The 16,508-nt window shown below is 45.7% G+C and overlaps 2 protein-coding genes across 2 annotated transcripts in view; one reads left to right on the forward strand and one right to left on the reverse strand.

Moving 5' to 3' along the window:
• The window catches only part of LOC115530872 (myosin-16), a gene marked incomplete in the record, with an annotated part of 27,164 nt that extends 14,491 nt beyond the window's left edge, over positions 1–12,673 (forward strand). Inside the window, 15 exon segments of the mRNA XM_030339682.1 lie at positions 1–66; positions 775–892; positions 2,178–2,305; positions 2,762–2,958; positions 4,068–4,200; positions 5,027–5,243; positions 5,804–5,940; positions 6,327–6,430; positions 7,759–7,951; positions 8,405–8,608; positions 9,250–9,375; positions 9,783–9,953; positions 10,300–10,500; positions 10,949–11,095; positions 11,552–12,673. Of these exon segments, the coding sequence (XP_030195542.1) occupies positions 1–66; positions 775–892; positions 2,178–2,305; positions 2,762–2,958; positions 4,068–4,200; positions 5,027–5,243; positions 5,804–5,940; positions 6,327–6,430; positions 7,759–7,951; positions 8,405–8,608; positions 9,250–9,375; positions 9,783–9,953; positions 10,300–10,500; positions 10,949–11,095; positions 11,552–11,704 (2,295 nt within the window).
• Positions 12,674–12,751: 78 nt separating this feature from the next.
• Positions 12,752–16,508, reverse strand: part of gas7b (growth arrest-specific 7b) — a 47,803-nt gene continuing 44,046 nt past the window's right edge. Inside the window, exon 14 of the mRNA XM_030339684.1 lies at positions 12,752–14,510. Within this exon, the coding sequence (XP_030195544.1) occupies positions 14,397–14,510 (114 nt within the window). The 3' untranslated portion in view covers positions 12,752–14,396. The remainder of the gene's footprint in view (positions 14,511–16,508) is intronic.

Here is a 16,508-nt window from a genome sequence, read left to right on the forward strand (position 1 = left end):
AAGCAGAACCTGAGGCTGGAGGTGGAGGACCTGGCCTCCGCCCTGGACACCCTGCAGAAGGCCAAGGTCAGGGGTCACCCGCGCAGCATGGGGGGCCTGCCCTTATTTGATATCAATAAAAGCACATTTTTAAATGTTTGTAGTTTAAAAGATCACACGTAAACAAATATTGTTTTTCTTTTTGTATCTTTGGGCCGTGTTCACATCTAGCGTTTTTTTGTAATAGGGAAAAGTTGAGCCGACCGTTAAAAAAAAAAAAAAAAGCTGGCTGCGTTTTTTGACCTAAAAGCGCCAAGAGCGTTTTTTCTATCGCCTAGCAACAAACCCATTCTGGACCCGACGTTACTCGCCTACTACATATCCAGGCTAGATCCCATTAGACATGTCGTAGATCTCGTCATGTTCTGTAATTAAAACGTATTATTCGCTCCACCCCGCACTTTCCCAAGTGATTTGTCCGTCATTGTTTCTTGTTTTGACAGTTGAGAGATTCCTAAGTGACAAAGTGTCAATGTTCCGCTTGTGATTGGCGCCAGACATCGCCCGCTTTCTTCCTGAAAGTTGAACCTTTTTCAACGTACGGCAGAAAAAACACTTGGAGAGGCGTTTAATAAAACGTCATTGTGTTTCTTTAGCCTTATCTCATGGTTTCTGTAGAAGGGAGGAAGTCTTACAACTTACTTTTTTTTGTATTATTGTGCACATAAATGTTATAGGTGTCTGATCTGTGTGTTGTAATGCTTGTGTATGTGTGTGTGGTGTTTGTCACTGCAGGCCTCCACTGACATCCAGCTAAAGAAGCTCGAGGAGCAGCTGTCAGACGCCTGCAGTAGGGGAGATGACCTCCAGAGGGCGCTGACGGAGGTCAACGTGGCCAGGAACAGACTCACAGGTATCGGTCCGGACCACACAATGACATAATTTCATACCGTACAGGCCAGTACAGGCCACCACAGCATCGCCTCCGTTGCTGGAAAAGGAGGGGAGAGGGGCTAGGGGTATTCAGTTAGTTAGAATAGCAAAACCTTAATGATGTCACTTAAATACCACAAGATGTCCCTTAATCCTACACATTGCACCTTTCACTTTACCCGACAAGTTGGCTGTTCCCTTACATAGTTAGCACTGCCGTCAGTGAATGCATGTGATGCCTGTGTCACTGAATTAACGTTTGAATGGTTGAATGGAGAAACTCATTTAAAATCCCGTTGAGTGGCGGCAGGTCAGAGAAGTGCAATCTCTCCGCATTCCTTCATTACCTAATCTAAAGAGCCCTTTGGAATGGGAAGAGAAAAGGCAAGTGTGTTTTGACAGCAGAACGACCGTGCTAATTAGAAGTGATTAGGAACATGACAGTTATAATAGCAACACTTCAGGCTACGAAGAGGCTGGAGGGCTCTTCTGTTGTCATCTCGAAGCCCGTGGTTCCTGGAACACACGCATCGGTTGATAATACTCGCTGTAAAAAGGAATCATTCACACTCTGCTTCCCAGGAGATATTCCGGACAGGAAAATACCTGCGTCGTTTGTTTCTTCAGCTGCATTCTGCATGGGCTGTCCGCAATAATAAGCGTTGAGGTACCTAGTAGTATACATTTGAGTACGTATCATTGAGCAGATGCGTTTATCCGATGAGAATTACAGTGATTCCAGCAACATGTCATTAAAGAGCAGGTGGGGGTTAGGGCATCTTGCCGTTTCACACAGGTGCACTTTAGGCAGCTTTGAGACATAGTTCATTTAAACAATTGGGTCATTGATACTCTGTCCTGATGAATCTCCATCTCCTGTTCCCTGTCCTTAACGTCCTGTTCCCTGTCTTCTATGTCCTTTTTCCTGTCCTCTATGTCTTGTTTCCTGTCTTCTATGTCCTGTTTCCTGTCCTCTTCCTGTCCTCTATGTCCTCTTCCTGTCCTCTATGTACTCTTCCTGTCCACTATGTCCTCTTCATGTCCTCTATGTCCTCTTCCTGTCCTCTATGTCCTGTTTCCTGTCCTCTATGTCCTGTTTCCTGTCCTCTATGTCCTGTTTCCTGTCCTCTATGTCCTCTTTCCTGTCTGTTTCCTGTTCCTCTATGTCCTGTTTCCTGTCATCTTTGTCCTCTTCCTGTTCCTCTATGTCCTGTTTCCTGTCCTCTATGTCCTCTTCCTGTCTGTCCTGTCTTCCCGTGGGCCAGTTGACAACGCAGACCTGAGCCGGCAGCTGGAGGAGGTGGAGGGGCGGGCCTGTCAGCTGACCCGCTCCAAGTCTCTGGTCCACACGCAGCACGAAGAACTCCGGAAGAGCCTGGACGAGGAGGTCAAGGTGTGTGTGTGTGTGTGTGTGTGTGTGTGTGTGTGTGTGTGTGTGTGTGTGTGTGTGTGTGTGTGTGTGTGTGTGTGTGTGTGTGTGTGTGTGTGTGTGTGTGTGTGTGTTTTGCATCTGTTCACGGAGGTGCATTTCCGTTTGCGTTTCCAGTCCCACCCAGAACCAGTCATCAATTTGAACATTCAAATCAAAATCAAATTTCTCTCTCACTCACACCTTTCTCGCTCTCTCTCTCGCTCTCACTCTCTCTCCCTCTCTCTCCCTCTCTCGCCATCTCTCCCTCTCTCGCCATCTCTCCCTCTCTCTCCCTCTCTCTCTCTCTCTCTCTCTCTCTCCATCTCTCCCTCTCTCTCTCTCTCTCTCTCTCTCTCTCTCTCTCTCTCTCTCTCTCTCTCTCCATCTCTCCCTCTCCCTCTCCCACCCCCCCTCCTCCCCCCTCCTCCCCTCCTCCAGTGTAAGCAGACCCTGGGCGGGTCGCTGAACGCGGCGCGGCAGGAGTGTGAGCTGCTGAAGGAGCAGCTGGAGGAGGAGCAGGAGGGAAAGCTGGAGCTGCAGCGCCTGGTGTCCAAGCTCAACACGGAGACCACCCACTGGAGGGGCCGCCTGGAGGCGGACGCCCTGCAGCACGCCGACGAGCTGGAGGAGACCAAGTAGGCAGGGAGGGGAGGGGGGGGTGGGGAGTAGCACTGGGACAACCCCAGTATAAAGGCTGAGTTATGGTTGAACGTCGATGCAACGCAAGGGGGTTTACGGACCCATTAAGTCCTTGCGGACCCTCCTTGCGTCCACCGCAAGGGCCTGAGGTGCGCCTCCCAAACATTGTAACCTTGTGTTGAGTCGACGCAGCAGCGAGGGCTTGGATTGGTTCGCTCCCTAAAACCCGACGCAGAACCGAAAACAGGTTCACGACTGTGCCGGGGCAACTGCATGGTCATTGCGTTGCGTCGACGTCCAACCATAACCAACCCTTAAATACTGCTTCTATGGTATTAGTAGAGTTGTAAAAGTAAAAATACCGTTGATGAAGAAAAACACTACTCGCGTAAAAGTAAAAGGTAGGTCATTTAAAAAGTACTTTGAGAACAAGTTACTTTAATGCTTTTAACGAAGCATGTTCATATGATCAGAACAAACAATTCTTAAAATGGCAAGGAAAATGAACCACTCTTAAAAGAACATACACATGAGAAAGCTGTGTGTTGTTTGTAGTTCGTCACCCCAATGACTGGGACTGCCATGAGAATATGACACTGGTATGACATACGTAATTATTTGGTATCTGGAGCTCATAGAAGACCAACTGGTTTGAATAAGGGAGGTTGTAACACACGCCCCAGGACTTGGCTAGCAGTGTCAGGAGCTGTCTTCATTATTGTGGAAGCCGAGCAATAAATGATGCATTCATAGAGGGACCCAAGACATTAACACTGTGTAATATCCATAAACTGGCTCAGCTTCTATCAAGGGCTTCATTATTAATGAAATACGAATATAAATCAAAAGAAATTGGGTCCCTGCAATGAAATAAACATGAAAAGTTGCAATAAATTATTATCTAAAATAAAGTACAATTGTATTTGATGTACTATAATTATATATATTTTTAACAACACAAAGCCCTACGGAATGTTAACAAAAATCTGTTAATCCTAATAAATAATCAATACTATAAAAGATTATTTATAGCTGCCATCTTTATGGTGCCGGTGCAGCCCTCACACAGAGACACACAGGACGCTAACGTCGGTTTGCGCTGCAGGAAGAAGCTGCTGTCCCGGCTCCAGGAGGCGGAGGAGGCGTCCGAGGCCACCCAGGCCAAGTGCTCCTCGCTGGAGAAGACCAAGCAGAGGCTGCAGGGCGAGGTGGAGGAGCTCTGCATGAGCCTCGAGAAGGTACTGCCGACTAGCTTGTAGAGCAGCTCCTCTTAGACGACGGCACTCAGGAACGACCCAAAGTGGGACACACTCCCCTTAGTTTATACGGTGGGTTGGCGGTCGGCCAACCCAAACTACGCTGGAATTGCAAACTGCAAAGGGAACACTCAAAAATATCGGCGCCCGCCTATATTGGTGATCACCAAAAGATCATCAAAAAACTGGGAGCCCGCTGGAATTGGTGATCTTTTCGTTAACGAAAAGATCACCAATTCCGGCGGGCTCCCAGCTTCCAGGGTCCGAGATTTTGCAGTGTTCTGATTGGTCAGTTGGTCCCAATGACACATTGGAATCGTCTTTTTTAGTCCCGAGATGAAAACGTTGAAGAACCCATGCTGTGGAGCGTAACAGGCCTGTGGACAACTTTTGCATTGAACCCCTTGGTCTGATTTTAGTGTTGGGTGAGAGGTTGTGTAAGGCTGTACTTTAAGTGGCCTTGGCACGCTAATCTAATTGCTGAATGATGAATCGTAAAAAAGTTTGAACAGGCTACAGCAACGCATATGAGATATTGGGCTGTCAAAATGTGATCAGACAGAAAATATCTCCGAGACATGTTTTGATGCGATAAATTTTACGCCCTACGAATCGCAACTCAAGGGCAACAACAACTTCCATGCCTAACAAAATCACTCATCCATAGCCTCATGAATCTCTCCAGAACAGGAAGGATCAAATTTGATTCAAGTGTCATTCTCTAAAAAAGAGAGATGATTAGAATAGAATCATCCATCCATCCCCTGATCACCCCTTTGGTCTCCCCCCTCCTCTCCCCCTCCCCCAGGCAAATGGGTGTGGGCAGGCCCTGGACAAGAAGCAGCGTGTGCTGGAGAAGCAGCTGACGGACTGGCGGCAGAAGAGGGAGGAGCTGGTGGCGGAGGTGGAGACGTGCCAGAAGGAGAGCCGCCTGCACGCCGCCGAGCTCTTCAAGCTCAAGTCGGCCCACGAGGAGGCGCTGGAGCACCTGGAGGCGCTGCGGCGCGAGAACAAGGCCCACCAGGGTAACGGCCGTCGCAGCGCAGCGCCTAGCATGTAGCTTAATGTAGAGTGTAACGTGGAGCGTGACGTGGAGCGTGAGGAGAGCGTAACAAAGAGCGTAACGTTTGGTGTAAGGCATGGTGTAACGTATGGCGTGCAACTTACGTATAGCGTAACATATAGCTTAGTTTAGTGTAACGGATGGTAACGCATATCTTAACATTTTTGAGTGTAAGTGTAATGCATAGTGTAGCAAATGATATAACGTAATATATACCGTAATGTTTAGCTTAACGGAGGCGTAAAATATAGTGGAACACGTAATGTATAGCTATAGTACGTTGTAGTGTGTAGTGTTAAATATACCGGACAGCGTAACGTATAGCATAGCATGTAGCGTCATGTATAGCGTAGCGCATTGAAGAGCATATGGAGTAATGTCACATCGTAGTGCATTAGCTGACTCACAGCGAAGCACCACATAAGAACACGTGGCATGTAGCTTATAGCGTTTGACTGTCGCTATGACGGCAGAACCGCAAGACTCTCGGCATTCGGTTGACTCTGTCCGTCCGTCCATCAGAGGAGATCGGCGACCTGACAGACCAGCTGTCGGACGGCGGCAAGAGCGTCCACGAGCTGCAGAAGGCCAAGAAGAAGATGGAGATGGAGAAGGAGGAGCTGCAGGGCTCGCTGGAAGAGTCGGAGGCGGCGCTGGAGGTACGTCACCACGGCGATGCCCTCAGCCGCTCGGGATGCACCCAATGTGTTGTCACGCTCCGTGAATCGCACTCTCGGGATAATCGCTCCCCTTGATCACATTGCGCTCACTTTGAGACGCATGGGGAGAAACATGGAATTCAGGTTCTGAGGTTTCATCGCGGACGAGATGTACAGGTATACGGGGAGAGCGTGAGAGTACAGATGCCAAATTATCCATGCTTTCATACCTTAGTACAAAAGGTAGTAAAAAACCCAGACATAACTTAAATGGTTGACCTCCATCGACGTTCCAACTGCTGCAAAGCTTCTCCTGATCTTTTCCTACCTTTTAAGCCGACTGACCTCACAATCTCCTCCTAATTCAACCCTCCCCCACCCCCAAGGTGGAGGAGACCAAGGTGCTGAGGCTGCAGCTGGAGCTAAGCCAGGTCCGGGGGGAGCTGGAGCGCAAGCTGCAGGAGAAGGAGGAGGAGGCGGAGGCTGCCAGGTATGGCCCACGCCCGCTCTTACCTTCCTCACCAGAACAGCCACCGCTTTCACACCTTAGCGGCTGCTTCGAAACAACGATAATGGGTAAAACATGGATCGTACTAACAATAGACGCGTGACCAGGAGCTGGTGGGACATTGAAGTCACATCAAATTAAGGATAAAGGCATTGGCTTCTCTTCCCGTTGATTTAGAAAGTTGGCTGGCCATCCTTCCAACTCTCTCTGCGAACCACCCAAAGGCTGTATGATGACATACATGCTAATCTCTACCGTGAACCACCTAGAGGCTGTTAGAGGAATTACATGCTAGACTCTATGCCATGACCCACCAAAAGGCTGTGGGGGAGCTACATGCTAGTCTCTAGCACCATGAACCACCTAGAGGCTGTTTGAGGAATTACATGCTAGACTCTATGCCATGACCCACCAAAAGGCTGTGGGGGAGCTACATGCTAGTCTCTAGCACCATGAGCCACCTAGAGGCTGGTCGAGGAATTACATGCTAGACTCTATGCCAAGATCCTCCAGGAGGCTGTTAGGGGAATTACTAATAGTCTCTAGTACCATGAACAACCAGTTTTAGAGGAATTACCTTCTAGTCTCTAGTACCATGACCCACCGAGAGGAAATACCCGCTAGTCTCTACCATGAACCCCCTACAGGCTGTAATGTGAATCACATGCTATTCTCTTCCACATGAGCTTCACAAACAGTCAAGGCTGTCTCTTGGGCTTAATGTAGGAAAACAACAGCAAATAAAGTGCAGATGAGTGCAGTCCCCCTCGTCGAATAGCAATCCTCTGCATCACAGTTTTGGTAGTCATCTGTTTTGCATTTTAAGGGACCGATCGCTGAAGTAAGATTACGAAGAAACCAACGCTAAGTTCAATATGTTTCACAGTCCTGTCTCTATCTTTCTCCGTATGTATGGGACTAATTCACTGCCAACAGATTCTTCCTTTAATCTCTTCTCCTTTCCTTCCTTCCTCCTCTCCAACCCGTCCTGTTAGATTAGAGGTAAGAGATTGTCTTTCCCGCTCTTTTCTCATTTCCTAACTTCCTCTTCCAGTAAGTCATCCACTATGGCAGTAAAGACACCATCAATGTGTTACCCCGTTGGTCTGATAAGAAAGCATCATCTATGATTTAATGCCCAGACAGACAAATACCCGACACAATGGTCAAAGGATTGAGTGCTTCATCACCATTGTGTTCAATTTTATGATATAAATAAAAGCATGTTTGTCATATTTGCTGGTATATATACTTTTATTTACTATAAATATATATTCAGATGTATACTCTCTAATCGTTCCCCCTCTCAGGAAGAGCAACCAGAGGGCGGTGGAGTCCCTGCAGGCCAGTCTAGACGTGGAGGTCAAGGGTCGCGGGGAAGGCCTGAAGCTGAAGAAGAAGCTGGAGGCGGACCTCAATGATCTGGAGGTGCAGGTGGACCTGCTCACCAAGACCAACGCCGAGCTCAGCAAGAACGGCAAGAAGATGCAGCAGCAGATCAAGGTGTGTGTGTGTGTGTGCGTGCGTGCGTGCGTGCGTGCGTGCGTGCGTGCGTGCGTGCGTGCGTGCGTGCGTGCGTGCGTGCGTGCGTGTGTGTTGTCTTCAGCCCTTCCATTTCTTAATGATAACATCTACTCAGCAGCAATGCATTGAGAAAGAAATCTGTGGGTTTACCTCGCCCAGACTGGTTTGATGATTTGGATTGCATAACAAAAAGGGAACCAGAATTCGAAGCGTCGCTGTAAAAATCGAATATAATTTAATAAACAGATTATGTTTGATAATATAAAATAAAAAAAGTCAGTCAGTCATTTTCCAATAACAGCCGCACAACAACTACAACTACAAAAACAAGCGTTTAAGCTCCAACCTCTCTTTCTCCATTCTCTCCCTTCTCCTCCCATCTCTCCTCCTACATCTCCTCCACTCTCCCCCTCTCCCCCTCTCCCGTCCCAGGAGCTCCAGGCTCAGATGGAGGAGGAGGTGCGGAGCGGGGAGGAGCGTCGGGAGGAGCAGGCGGTGGGCGACCGGCGCTACCTCCAGGTGGCCGGAGAGAACCAGGAGATGCGCGCGGTGCTGGAGACCACCGAGAGGGCCCGCAAGACCCTGGAGGCGGAGCTACAGGAGGTCACCGAGAAGTGCTGCCTCCTCAACAGCCAGGTGAGGGTCTCGAGGGGAGTGAAGCCCCAGGTCCATCTTGAGGGGGGGGCGCTAGCTCCAGCGCTAGGGTGGGCGTTGGAGACGGCCTGTGTAATGTTTACTAGTACGTACTCATGTCGTACATATGTATTCATGTTTACTAGCATTTTCTTATGTGTACTAGTACGTATTCATGTGTACCAGTACGCACTCATGGTACTGGTATTACTAATTTGTACTAGTACTTAAGAATGTGTACTAGTACGTACTCAAGTGAACTAGTACGGACCAATGTGTACTAGTATTTCCCAATGTGTACTAGTACGTACTAAAGTGTACTAGTATTTGCTAATGTCAGTACGTACTAATTAATGAGTACTAGAACAAACTAATAAATGTGTACTAGAACGTACTAATTAATCTGCAATAGCACGTGCTCACTACATCTTCTAAGTGAATGCTAGTACTAGTACTATTACGTACTCAAGTGTACTAGCTAGTACTAATGTGTACTAGAACATACTCATGTGTACTAGTATTTAGAAGGTACACCTATGTACTGGTACGTACTCAATACGTACTAGTATTTAGATCGCACTGATGCGCTCTAGGACGTAGTGATGTGTACTGGTGCGCTCTAACCCGATGCGGTGGGGCCACAGCTGCAGTCGTCGGTCAGCATGCGGAGGAAGCTGGAGCTGGACCTGCAGGCCCTGCTGCAGGAGCACGAGGAGGTGCAGACGGAGCTGCGAGGAGCCACAGAGAGGGCCAAGAAGGCCGGGGGGGAGGTGAGCACACGCACAAGACTCGGAACAGAAGACGCACTTACACACACACGCAGACACACAAGTAGTCCCGTGTGCGTGTGTCGGGAATTAGTATCGGTGGAAATAATTGTTTTTCTAAAGTGAGGTCATGTTCTCATTATGTTCTCATAATATAATAAAGTAGATATTGTACAAATATCGACTCAGTGCCAGAGACAGACGCACACACACAAAGACACACACACACACACACACACACACACACACACACACACACACACACACACACACACACACACACACTTTGTTATCCATGAACATCTCCCACCATCTTTCGGTGTGTCTGGTTGCAGTGCGCGTATAAATATGTAAGTGTGTGTGTGTGTGCGTGTGCGTGTGCGTGTGTGTGTGTGTGTGTGCGTGTGCAGTGGGTGCGCGTGGCGGAGGAGCTCCGTCTGGAGCAGGAGGCGGCGGTGCAGCAGCAGCGGCTGAAGAAGGCTCTGGAGGCGCAGGCGAAGGAGCTGGGGGTCCGGCTGGACGAGGCCGAGCAGATGGGCCTGAAGGGGGGCAAGAAGATCATCCAGAAGCTGGAGGGAACGGTGGGTGGTGCTGGAGGATGGAGGGCCTGTACACAAGCACAAATACATAAGCAGGCATGCCGGTATGCATTCATGAACACACAGGCATGCAAGCATGCAGGCATGCATTCATAAACAGAAGCATGCACGCATGCATGCAAGCACGTATGCATTCATAAACATACACAAGGCTAAACTACAAAACTAACAAATAGTACATCAAATGACCAGTAATGCTGGCATCCAGCAAACACTGGAGAGTCTCTGCGGCCTGTGACAACTATAGTATTACTATGACTATATAACACAGCATTGAGACGATAGTATTGTAGACCGCAGCCCTGAGACTGCAGTGCCCGCTGCACAGGTGAAGGAGCTGGAGCTGGAGCTGGACGCAGAGCAGAAGCGCCACGGAGAGACGGTGAAGAGCCTCCGGAAGAACGAGCGTCGTCTGAAGGAGCTGGTGTTCCAGTCGGAGGAGGACCAGAAGAACCAGCAGCGCATGCAGGAGCTGGTGGAGCGGCTGCAGAACAAGATGAAGGCCTACAAGAGACAAGTGGAGGACGCCGTGAGTGGGCAGGGAGAGGGCTGCAGAACGCTGGTGGTGGTGGTGGTGGTCATGGTGTATATTATACCCGCCAATATATGTTTAGCCTATTATTCTGTATTTAAACTACGGTTACACATACACTATTTCCAATGAATGCAATAATACACACAACACTATATTGTCAATCACTGGATAGATAATTTTGTGTTACAGTGCATTACACGTGTAAATGTAAAACATGTGTAATAGATGGACTCATTTAGAAGGATTTGTGGAAGCATATCTTATCTTGAAGATGTGTTGACCTGCCGTCTTGCTGTCTGTGTCTTCTGTTGTGTTTTGTGTTTGTTCTGTGTTGCTGCATGGGTTATGTTGTGTTCTGTGTTCTCTTGTGTTGTGTGCTGTCCTGTGTTGTGTTGTGTGTCATATGTGTTTTGTGCCTTCCTGGGTGGTGCGTGGTGCTCAGGAGGAACAAGCCAACATGAACCTGGCCAAGTACAGGAAGACGGTCCACGAGCTGGACGACGCCGAGGAGCGGGCGGACATCGCCGAAACGGCGCTCACTAAGATCAGGACCAAGCGACGGGACAGCTTCAGCAAGGGCTACTCCTCTGTAAGCCCCACACCGCACAGGGCTGCTCACGGTGGCGCTTGTTGCTTTACTCAGCAAGTCTTCACAATGTTGTGTTCCAGTTTGTAAGTTACGGGTCCCGAGGGAGGATAACAGAGCATAACAACATTTGATGTTGTTATGGCGATAAATATAATGTAGCTGTATTTGCTATTTCCATTCTTGTCTGTTGTTTAACACTTTCTCCACATTCGTGAATGATACAAAAAAAGAAAAAACTCTTTGTGTTTGAATTAAGGTTTATGTTTACAAACTGTGAGTTGTTCGACAGAACCTTGGCTAGGGTTTTTCCATATGTAAGCTGGTACGGTCGAGTTTCACTTGTAGAACAGGTCAGGGGTTGGATATCGCTATTCTTATAATGGTGGACCTGACGGTGTCCTGTGACTGTGACATCCAGTGAACCCTCACCATCCCGTATGTGTTCCTCTCTACCAGGGCTACAGCACCCCCTACCCGGGACTGGTGAGGTCTCCCAGCTCAGCCGGGTCGGAGGGCAGGTGTGAGAAGCTCAACGATGACGATGCAGAGTCCGTTAACTCCCTCATCCCGGCATACCTCAACTCACTCAAGAAGCTCATGATCGACTAAGGAGCGCTCGGGGCTACTTTCACTTTTGGTTTCACTTTCACTTTGAGTTTTCACTTTCAGGTCCGATTCTTTCAGGGTGCCCCTATGACTAGCTCTCGCTGACATTGAAGAAAATAATCCCACGTTGAAAAATAAGGCGTAGGATTAACTACTTTATATTATATAAGTATATGAGTCACAGCAAATTGTAATGCTGCAAAAATAGTAGACATTTTAAATAGTAATGTTATGTTGAATGTTTGAGTACTGGGATTAATTGTTCAAACCGCATTACTTAGTTAAAATCAATGAAAAATCAATGAAAAATACAACTATTAATGTCCTTTAACAAAATGTGATATTTAGGCTATTCATATTTTCTACTTTGGTTTGCATTTTATTTAGCTAAGATTATATTCTCTGTAAAAGTCTGAAGTGGGGATATATCATTAGTAAGAAATTTAAATACAATTTGAGCTACCTATCTTTTTCTACTATTCTATTATTGTATATTAACTCTTGATAATTGTTTGAACGATGCTAGATTACTCAAATATGGCATTACAGCCTGGAATAAAAACATCATCACAGTAGAATATACATAATATTTCTGGGTTATCTTTTTAAGTGTCATGGTTTGATTGACATAATCAGTACGTCAAAAGGCACGGTTATACTGTAATATTTTTGTAAAGAAAATAGATTGAATATGGACAATCTTAATTGGTTGTTTCGACAATCCACATTTTATCCTTTTGAATTGTTCTGACTTGTAGAGAACTAAATGCAGTGCAGGATTCTGTTTGTGATGGGATATATATTGTTTGCCTACTCTTTAGGGGAAAATAATATTTACACATCACTGAATATATACATGCATATTCCTGCCCCCAAAAAACAAATTTGTCCAAAATAATGTTTTTGAATGTGAATGTTTTTCAGTTTTTTAAATTACGTTACCAAATTAAAAATCTATAATCTTCTTTTCAATCAAGGGATTTTTTTTTGTAACCACATGTGTAGACAATGAAAGGCAATTGAAAAGAAAGACTGAAGAGACCACTGAAATGTAGAATATATCTATCTTTAATATTTTTATTTATGGTAATGAATGCCAGCCATTGAGCAGTTAATGTATATAGAAATCTATGCCGCCAGTGGTCAAAATTATACTTTAAAGCACACTAAACATAGATCATGTGTGGTTTTTATACACTGATTTTGTACAAGTTAAAGGACAAGTTCTAAGACATGTTTCCGATCTGATTGATATTTGGTATCGTGGGCGAAGAGGAATTGGTCGTTTTGTACCATCTACAGGGTATTAGAATATGCTCAAATTAATGTCAAAAAGATGCACCGTATACCTTAAATCTATAATATTTGGGAAATTTAGGATAGATATTTATAATATATCTAATGAGCGCAATGGAAATCCTTACGGAATCATCTGAATTAAAAGTGGATTTGACAACTGCATACAATCCTTTGACATACTCTTAAACAAGTACGTAAAGATTAGGTTTATTCTGCCCTATACTTCAGAAGCATATCACACATAATCAAAGAAATGCATCAAATTGATTTCTAATGGGTCAACGGTCAGAATTTGTTCACATTTTTGAGCAGAAAGTGCAAATTGCCATTTAGTAATACGCATGGATGAATTAATAGTGACAATTAAAGAGTCAATAGAATTTATAGACTTTTACATATGTGATGGAATGAGAAAATGTTTCACCGAGAGTTTATAACATCAGAGCATGCACAATCGTCCACAACAGCAACAGGAGTGCTAGCCACACTAGTAACATACTAGCATTTTGACCGCTTGGCCTCATCCTCCCAGCAACTTGTGGCCTCTCTATTCACCTGGCGGCCATCTTGTTCCAAAACGCTACCTGTGTGGGGGAACTGGATGCGGAATTCCGCATTCATTTTCCCCCGCCAGGTAATGTTTCCAACAAAGATGGCTGCTAGGTGAAAGGTCCATAGGCTCATACAGAACAAGCCAAAGATCTGGAGAGTAGCTTTACCGGGTATTAGCAGCTTTCATTAAATGCCATTCTGAATACATTTCTGCCTGCTTACAGTCCTACTGTCTGTTTCTTTCACATCGGGGTTAGGAAATGTCTTTACAGAGCTTCAAAAGCAGACATGGAACAGTGTTTGCGTCGCTGCGATGCTCGCATACTAGAGCAAATTCTTTTATACTTACGGAATTGTGAGATAACCATTGCTTGACTCTCGCTCATTCTTTTGCAGTATCCACTGGTCTAAAATAAAAAATAACAATTCTTCACTCTTTGTCCATTGTTGACGTGTCTTCTCACCCACGGTGTCAATTTGCTTTTCGACTGACAAACATAAGACCAACGTCGACCACACGGAAACATGTGACGACATCGCCTCCTCCCACCAATGCTCAGAAAAATCTCAACACATCCTGGGAACTTCGCGTGTTGTGGCTCAGTCTCGCCCCCTGCTGGCTGAACGGAGCTTAGTGCGACTTGAGGTGCGGTATTCAGTGAATGCCGACTGGTAACCGCCTTATCTTTTGTTTTTTATTCCGAACCAAACCAGGGACGACTCAATCCAAACAAAACCAACCACCATTCAACCAGAACTGGCCCTCGGGTCTGTGTTTATGTTTGTTTTCTCAGTAAGGGCTTGGCATACGCCCAGCAAATCTGGTCAGCGTACACATGCAGGGTCAGATCTCTATATCCACGGGTCGGATCTCTCCGGTCTGGTTCTCATTCACCCAGAGCTCTCTGTCTCGGCCCGGGTCCACTCCCTGGAGCAGCTGGTCCACTGGCTCCATCGTCTGGACACAACAGGGAAACACATGACATTTGTCCTGTGAGCAGATCAACACCGCAACGTTTGGTGTTGATATAATTCAATAAAAAACATAGTGGGAAATGCGTGTAGCTTTTTGTAAGAGGTCAGCTATTATTATACGGTATAATAATAGCTATATACGGCATGCATATCGTGCGGGAACAGCCTACCCTTGGCTAGAGATAACTTTTTTTATGGAATTATCTTCATACGTTTTTTGTCAGATAGTTTGCGAAGTCACTTCCACCCCCCCCCCCAAATTTAATGCAAGGGCAGGGTTGAATCGTATCGAACAAAACAGGCTGGATTTTATCCAACAGGCTAAAATGTGATTAGCCAGGGTTTTCAGGATAGTAAGTTATACATCCATGCCGTTAAAATACCAGTAAAAACCCTGAAGCAAATTACGGCACTGAGAAGTTGATCGTTAAACGTGCTATAAAAGAGATCTCTTGATTACCAAACACTTGCAACGGCAGATGAGACACTTTTATTTGACGCAGAGTTACCCAACCAGCCCAAAGGCAGCTTGGACGAGGCTGTGCTGACTCTGTGGAACTGAGGAGTGTTTCTACTGGACGACACTATTCATACAACAGATCCTCTTCACATGGGTGCACCGTATGACATACCCAGGGGTAAGCTTATCAGTCGCTCAGACACTATTTATGTGTCTGCTACTTATATGGACCGCGGCACCGGTAGCAGACTAAGCTAGTGAAGCTAGCTCTGTGATAACACATGTTGACCATGGCTGGCATAGACGTATATACATAGAAATATACTGTATACGTAAGACGCCACATTGGTCTTCGGATCGTACGTCAACGTCAACATCACGTTGTTCATATTTTGGGATAAAAAGCACAATAATGATTACATCTCACACAAGAGTCGTTTTTATTCTGGGTTTATTAGGGTTTGTGATATATGTCATAAATTGATATCAATATAATTCTACTTGTATGTGTTAACTGCTCAGTTTTGGCCTCTCAAATATGGCGCCGATGTTGACATATCGTAGCAGCAAGAAATTGACATTTTTGGAAATTATAAGGCATTTGTTGTTTTAAGAAGTTACTTCTCTATTGTAACTACTTAAGCAATTACTATAGTGAAGTACACGTCTTGCCGTCTCATCGCAGTTAAATAATAAATATAATACTGAATGGCAAAGCCTCAATACTAGGCCGTGGAATAAACAGACGGCCATTTAAACATTTTAGTGTCTGGTTCAGTGAGGCTACATTCATCTCCCCTGTGCAGTCAAAACAAGTTTTCTTCTTCATTAATTTTTGAAAAAAATGATATTCCTCTCTAGTTTTGACTGGTTTGTACTGGCCTTGCTTGGCCTATTTGAGCAAATCAATCATTTTGTGATCTCTTGTGGACAACGAGATACATTTTTTTTCACATCCGCGTCAGTGTGGACATGACCTCAGGCTATTGGTGGGAATCCATTTGGAATACTCATTAAATCCACAGGACAAGTGAAACAGACATTCATCAATCCAATCATTATCCTGGATTTCCACTTTACTTTCAGGAGCAAGTTGTTGGTTGAGGCGCTTAGTTATTGGTTGAAGCGTTAAAGGCCCACTATGCAACTTCGGGCATTCCTTGGCTGTTTTCTTGATTTTGGCACGCACATTTCTCTACACAGCGCCCCCTACAGCTTCGTAGTAGATATTTCACAACACTGTCGTAACAACTCGTTGACGACCCTTCCCCATGCACTTCTACGCGAGCCATGTGCATTTGTTTTCAAAGAAGCCGGCGAATGCGTGGAGCCATGTCCGAAGTAGATGTTCATAAAGTGTAGGCAAGGTTATACATTTTTAAAATGGTGTATTTGTATTGCAATAAACATAAATCCATCCTTTTTTATAGTTGACGGGGAGAATTTATATCCTAGATTATAATTGTTATATCTTAGGTTGAACAGAACAATCAGTGTAAGAGGTTTGGCCAACATAATAAT

This window comes from Gadus morhua, chromosome 18 (assembly GCF_902167405.1).
Source record: "Gadus morhua chromosome 18, gadMor3.0, whole genome shotgun sequence".
In the NCBI taxonomy this organism is placed as follows: Eukaryota; Metazoa; Chordata; class Actinopteri; order Gadiformes; family Gadidae; genus Gadus; species Gadus morhua.